The 6,485-nt window shown below is 74.5% G+C and overlaps 1 protein-coding gene across 1 annotated transcript; it reads right to left on the minus strand.

Annotated features, from left to right (window-relative positions):
• Positions 1-745: 745 nt before the first annotated feature.
• IL11 (interleukin 11) lies at positions 746-5,307 on the minus strand. Its single transcript, XM_075489492.1, has 5 exons — positions 4,661-5,307; positions 2,873-3,054; positions 2,579-2,665; positions 1,782-1,940; positions 746-1,175 (listed from the first exon to the last, which is right to left on the minus strand). Exons 1-5 carry the CDS (start codon positions 4,665-4,667, stop codon positions 1,011-1,013), a joined length of 600 nt encoding a protein of 199 aa, XP_075345607.1. The 5' UTR covers positions 4,668-5,307; the 3' UTR covers positions 746-1,010.
• Positions 5,308-6,485: the final 1,178 nt, after the last annotated feature.

Genomic DNA, 6,485 nt, shown 5'->3' on the forward strand with positions numbered 1-6,485 from the left:
TCCTGCCCCCCCCATGCCCCATCTCCTGCCCCGCATCCCGTCCCTCACGTCCTCCTGCCCCGCTTTGTCCCCAATCCCTGCCTGCACCCCTGCCTGCACCCTGCCTGCACCCTCCACCCCTGCCTGCACCCCTGCCTGTACCCTCCACCCCTGCCTGCATCCCTGCCTGCACCCTTGCCCTGCCTGCATCCCTGCCTGCACCCTTGCCTGCACCCTCCATCCCTGCCTGCATCCCTGCCTCCTTCCCTCCTTCCCTGCCTGCACCCTTGCCTGCACCCTCCATCCCTGCCTGCATCCCTGCCTCCTTCCCTCCTTCCCTGCCTGCACCCCTGCCTGCACCCTCCATCCCTGCCTGCACCCCTGCCTGCATCCCTGCCTCCTTCCCTCCTTCCTTGCCTGCACCCCTGCCTGCACCCCCCTTCCCTGTCTGTATCCCTGCCTGCTTCCCTCCATCCCTGCCTGCATCCCTGCCTGCACCCCTGCCTGCACCCTCCATCCCTGCCTGCACCCCTGCCTGCTTCCCTGCATCCCTGCCTGCTTCCCTGCCTGCACCCCTGCCTGCACCCTCCTTCCCTGTCTGTATCCCTGCCTGCTTCCCTCCTTCCCTGCCTGCACCCTCCATCCCTGCCTGCACCCCTGCCTGCACCCTCCATCCCTGCCTGCACCCTCCTTCCCTACCTCCCTCCACCCCCATCCCCTGCCCCCTCCCCCCACCCCCCCGTGCAGACGCTGCGTCACCTTCAAACTTTATATTTTTTTATTGTTTTCTTCCAAAAACAAGTTTATATTTATTTTCTCTTTAAAAAAAAAAAGATTAAAAAAAGGGGCCGAGCTGGGGCCCGAGTCAATAAATTACGGCGGCCCGCGGGGGAGGGGTCCCTGAGCGTCGGGGGGTCCCCGGGAGCGGGCGGGGGGGGGGTAATATTAATTAATAATAATAATTAACAATAAAATAAGGAGGGCAATATGATAAGGCTAATAAATAACAATAAATTAGGGGGGCGGCGGCGTCACAGCTTGTTGCGCAGCAGGACGAGGGCGCGGGAGGCCCAGTCCAGGTAGAGGTGGAGGCTGTGGAAGATGGCGTGGCCGGCCTGCACGGCCGCCCAGGGCGAGCTGGGGGCGGGCAGCGGCGGCTGCGGGGCGCTGGGGCGGGCCAGGCTCAGGCGGGCCAGCTGGGGACGGGGGACACGCGTGGGCGGGGGGGACACGCGTGGGGGGGGGGGGGGACACGCGTGGGCGGGGGGGGGGGGGGAGGCGCGGCGCCAGGGAAGGGATAGCGGGGGAAGCCACGCCCCGTTGGCAAAGGACACGCCCCAGCCGGCGCGGGAGCTCCGCCCCTCCGCGAGGGACGCGCCCCCTGCCGCAGCGGCCCCGCCCCCTCCGCGCTTGCCCCCGCCTCCCTTCCAGACAGGTGCTTGCGGTGAGCAAGCCACGCCCCCAGGCAGACAGGCCCCGCCCCTCCTGGCAGAAGCCCCGCCCCTACATTAACACCAGAAGCCGCGCCCCGTCAGCCAGGCCCCGCCCCTCCAGCCCGCTCTCCGCCCTCACCGGCCCCGCCCCCTCGCCGGAGCCCCGCCTTTTTCCCCACCAGCCTCATCCCAGAGCCCCTCACCCCGCCCCCCCGAAGCCCCGCCCCCCTTGAAGCCCCTCCCACCAGGTGTTCGAGGCGGCCGAAGCCCCGCCTCTTTCCCCGCCAGCCTCATCCCAGCGCCCTCACCGCAACCGGCAGAAGCCCCGCCCCCCGGAGCCCCGCCCCCCCCCCTCGGAGCCCCGCCTACCAGGTGGTCCAGCCGCCGCAGCAGCCGGTCCAGGCGGGCTTGCAGGGCTCCCAGCTCGGGCTCCAGCGGCCGCAGCGCCGGCCCCGCCCGCCGCAGCCACTCCAGGTGCCGCTGGTACCGCTGCAGGTCCCCGCTCAGCCGCCCCAGCGCCCCCGCCGCCTGCGCCGCACGTCAGGGCCGCGCCCGTGGCGGGGGAACCCGCTCCCACCCGCGGGAACCCGCTGCCACGCCCGGGGAACACGGCCCCCCCCCCTCCCGGGGAACCCGTACCCACGGGGAACCCGCTCCCAGGACGGCGGGGACCCCACGGGGAACCCATACCCACGGGGAACCTGCTCCCAGGATGGCGGGGACCCCACGGGGAACCTGCTCGCAGGACGGCGGGGACCCCACGGGGAACAAGCTCCCGCCCACGGGGACACCGTACCCACGGGGAATACACTACCATGCCCAGGGGGACCCCACGGGGAACACACCCCCGCCCACGGGGAACACACACCCACGGGGAACCCACTCCCAGGACCGGGGGGACCCCACGGGGAACACGCTCCCACCCACGGGGAATCCGCTCCTACACAGGGGGAACACGATCCCGTACCCAAAGGGACCCCACTCCCACACCCACGGGGACCCCAAGCCCAGGGCGACCCTGCTCCCACACCCACAAGGTCCACACTCCCACGGGGATCCCACTCCTACACCCACGGGACCCCTCTCCCACACCCACGGGCACCCCAATGACCTCAGCACCCCAAGTTCCCCCCCACCCGTGTCCGTGTCCCCCCACGCCACCCTACCTGGATGTTGGCCAGCTCCGGGGCGCTCATGGAGAGGACGGGCAGCGAGTCCAGCTTGTGCTCCCCCTCCGCCGGGAACCGCGACTTCTGCCGGCGAGACGTGGGTTCAGCCCACGCGGGACCACCCCCACCACGCGTGGGGGGGGCGGGGAGAGGGTTGGGGGGAGGCTGGGGGGCTGGGGGGGGGCGGGGTTGAGCCGGGGGAGGGGAATGAGGCTAAGCGGGGGGGGGGGGGGGTGCATGCCGTGGGGTGGCGTGGGGCTGCGTGGGGTGGCGTGGGGGGGGGGTACCCACGAGGAGCGCGAGGAAAGCCTTGGTGTCGCTGAGCAGGGCCTTGGCCAGGCTGACGACGCTGTCGAGGTCGGCGCGGGGGTCCGGGGGGCGCAGGCGGGGGGCGACCGCCAGCCCCGGGCACGGCCCCGGCCACAGCCCCGGCCACAGCCCCAGCAGCGCCAGCAGCGCCCGCCACAGCGAACCTGCGGGACGGAAACACGCGTGGGGTGTGGGGGGAGGAACCGCATCCGCCTCCCGGGGTTCCCCCGGGCTCCCGGTGTTCCCGGTGTCGCGGGGCTGGGGGCTGCCGGGGCTCCCGTGGATGTCGGGGATACCGGGGCTGGGGGTCCCGGGGATGTCGGGGATGTCGGGGATGGGGTTCCCGGGGGTGTCGGGGATGTCGGGGATACCGGGGCTGGGAGCTCCCGGAGGTCCCGGAGCTGCCGGTGCTGCGGGATCCTGGGGATGCCGGGGATGGGGAACCCGGGACCGGGGGCTCCCGGTGCTCCCGGGGCTGGGGGATCCCCGGACTGAGAGCTCCCGGTGCTCCCGGGGATGCCGGGATTGAGGGATCCCGGGGTTCCCGGGACTCCCGGGTCTGGGGGATCCCGGAGCTCCCGGGTCTCCCGGGGCTGCCGGGGATGAGGGATACCGGATACCGGCGCTCCCGGGGCTGGGGGATCCCAGGACTCTCGGAATTTGGGGATCCCGGGGCTGGGGCATCCCGGTGCTACCGGGATTACCGGGCGTCCCGGGGCTGGGGGCTCCCGGGAATGCCAGGACTGGGGATCCCGGGACGCGGAGCTACCGGGGATCCCGGGGCTGGGGCACCGCGGTGCTCCCGGGATTGCCGGGGTTCCCGGGACTCCCGGGGCTGGGGGATCCCGGTGATCCCGGGGCTGGAAGATCCTGCGGATCCCGGTGCTCCCAGGGATGGGGGATCCCAGAGCTCCCGAAATTTGGGGTTCCCGGGACCGGTGCCCCGGTAGCAGCGGTGGGCTGCGGGATCCCGGTGCTCCCTCCCGGTATTCCCGGGGATGCCGGGGCTGGGGGCTCCCGGAGCTCCCGGGATCTGGGGCTCCCGGGGCAGCGTGGGCGGGGGGGTGTCCGTCCCGTCCCGTCCCGTCCGGTCCCGTCCCGGGGGGGCGGCGGGCGGGGGGCGGGGGGCGGCGGCGGGCGCCGTCCTGTGAGGTCCGGGCTGGAAAGAGTGATGCGGGGTGAGTCAGGGGCGGGCGGCACCTGGGGAGCCCCCGCGAGTGGGGGGCCCACCCGCACGGGGAGAGGGGGGGGGGGGTCCTCTGTGTGCGTGTGTGCGAGCCCGCACACCCCCGTCCGCGCGTGACACCGTGTCCACGCGGGACACCCCCCCCACCCCTCCCACCCCCACCCCCCGCCCCGCGCGCGCCTTCACACCTCTGCGGCCGGTGTCCACGCGTGTCCACGCGACACCCACCCACTCACCCCCTCCCCACGGAGGCGCGGCCGCCGCGGGCGGGCAGGTGCGCCGGGGCCGTTTGCGGTTTGAGGCGCGGCGGCAGCTGCCCGCGCCCCGAGGCGGCGGGGATGGACGCGCCCGGTCCCGCCGCGGCCGTGGGGTGGGTGTGTGTGTGTGTGGGGGGGTGTGTATTGGGGGGAGCGGGATCCACCCGCGGACACCCCCCACGCCCCCCACCCCGGGGTGGGGGGGGGTAGAGAAGCGGCGGGGGAGGCACGGAGCTGCCCGGTCCCGGTGCCCCGGGGCTCGCCCGCTCCTCTCCCCCACCCCCCCCACGCGTGTCTCCCCCCCACCCGCGTCGAGGCGGCACTTACTTGTCATGGCGGGGCGGGAGGGTCCTTCCCCGGGGTCCCCACGGGGCGGGACGGGGCCCTTCGCACCTGCGGGACCCACCCGCGGCGGGGCCGGGACCGTGGGGGGGGGGAGGGGGGGCCCTGCTGCCGTGCGAGGGGCTTGCACGCGCCCTTACACACTCACGGCCACGCTCACGCTGCCGTGTCCCCACTCACGCTCCCACGGACACGCTGACACGCTCCCACTCAGGCTGACGCGCTCCCACTCGCGCTCTTCCTGACACGCTCCCACTGTCACGGCCACGCTCCCACTCGCACTGCCCCACTCCCTGAGACACTCGCGGTCCCACGGACACGCTCCCACTCCCGCTCGCACCCACGCTCACACTCAGAGTGACACCCTCCCCCTCTCACGGCCACACTCCGTGACACGCTCCCACTCTCACGCTCCCACTTACCCTCTCACGGACACTCTCCCACGGTCACGGACACTCTCCCACTCACCCTGACACGCTCCCACTCACACCCACGCTCCCACTCCCACGCTCCCCCCCCCCCCCCCTCCAACCACTCCAACGATAACACCGGCGGGAGGAGCCGCCGAGGCGTCAGCGGGGACTCGAGTGGGAGCGGCCGCCCGTGGCTCCGCGTGGCGGCGGGAGCGTGTCCGTGTGTCCCCGCGTGACGCCCCGGCTCCGCGCCGCCCCTTATATCCCGGCGCTGCCGCCGCCGGCGATGACACACGCCTGAGTCACGGCTTTTCCATTCAGCAACGCACCGGGGGGAGAGAAACCCCCCACGGCGGACACGGCGCGGGGGGCGGCGGGACACGCGGAACCCCCCCCCCCCACAAGCCCCCCCCCCCCCCCCCCCCTCCACACACACCTCACCACCGCCCCACGCACCGGTCTCGGTCCCGCCGGGTCGGGCCGGGAGGAGCGGCGGGACCGGCCCCTGCTCCGCCCCGGCGGAGGGACCGGCCCCCGACCGGCCCCCGAGCGGCCCCGGCCCCGCGGGACGCGACGGGACGGGACGGGGCGGGGGCGGGAGCGGGGCCCGGGGGGCGCGGGGGGGTCGGGACGGGGTCGGTGCCTGCACACGGGGGTCGTCCGGAACCGGGGTCGGTCCCGCACCGGCGTCCGTCCCGCACCGGGATCCCTCCCTGCACCGGGATCAGCTTGGACCGGGGTCGGTCCCGCACCAGGATCGGGCCCTGCACAGGCACCAGCCCCGCACCGGGGTCGGTCCGGTCCCGGGATCCGCCGGCACCGGGGTCGGTCCCGCACCAGGATCGGGCCCTGCACCGGGTCCATCCCGCACCGGGGTCCGTCCCGCACCGGGGTCCGTCCGGTCCCGCGTCCGTCCCGCACCGGGATCCGCTGGCACCGGGTCCATCCCGCACCGGGATCGGGCCCTGCACCGGGTCCGTCCTGCACCAGGATCGGGCCCGCACCGGGATCCGTCGCGCCCCGCGCCCGCCCGGCACCGGGGACACCCCCCCCCCCCCCCCGAGCTGCAGAAGCCGGTTCCACCCGCGACCCGGCCGCGCGTGGACGTGGGGGGACCCCCCCCCAGCCCCCCCCCTCGCCCTGGGCCGCCCCCCCCGCGCTGACTCAGCCCCCCCCGGCCGCAGCCCCCCCCGGCGATGTCTCACCGCCCCCCCGGGCCGCGCCACGCGCGTCAGCGCCGGGACCCCCCGTGGGGCTGCGGGCGGCCGGGACCGCCCCGGGGCGGGGGGAGCCGGGAGGGGCGGGGCGGGGCGGGGCCACCGCGCGTGGGGACGGCCCGGGGATGCCCCGGGCGTGGGGACACTTCCCGCGTGGGGACATCCCTCGCGTGGGGACAC

This window comes from Mycteria americana, unplaced genomic scaffold (genome assembly GCF_035582795.1).
Source record: "Mycteria americana isolate JAX WOST 10 ecotype Jacksonville Zoo and Gardens unplaced genomic scaffold, USCA_MyAme_1.0 Scaffold_158, whole genome shotgun sequence".
Classification (NCBI taxonomy): Eukaryota; Metazoa; Chordata; class Aves; order Ciconiiformes; family Ciconiidae; genus Mycteria; species Mycteria americana.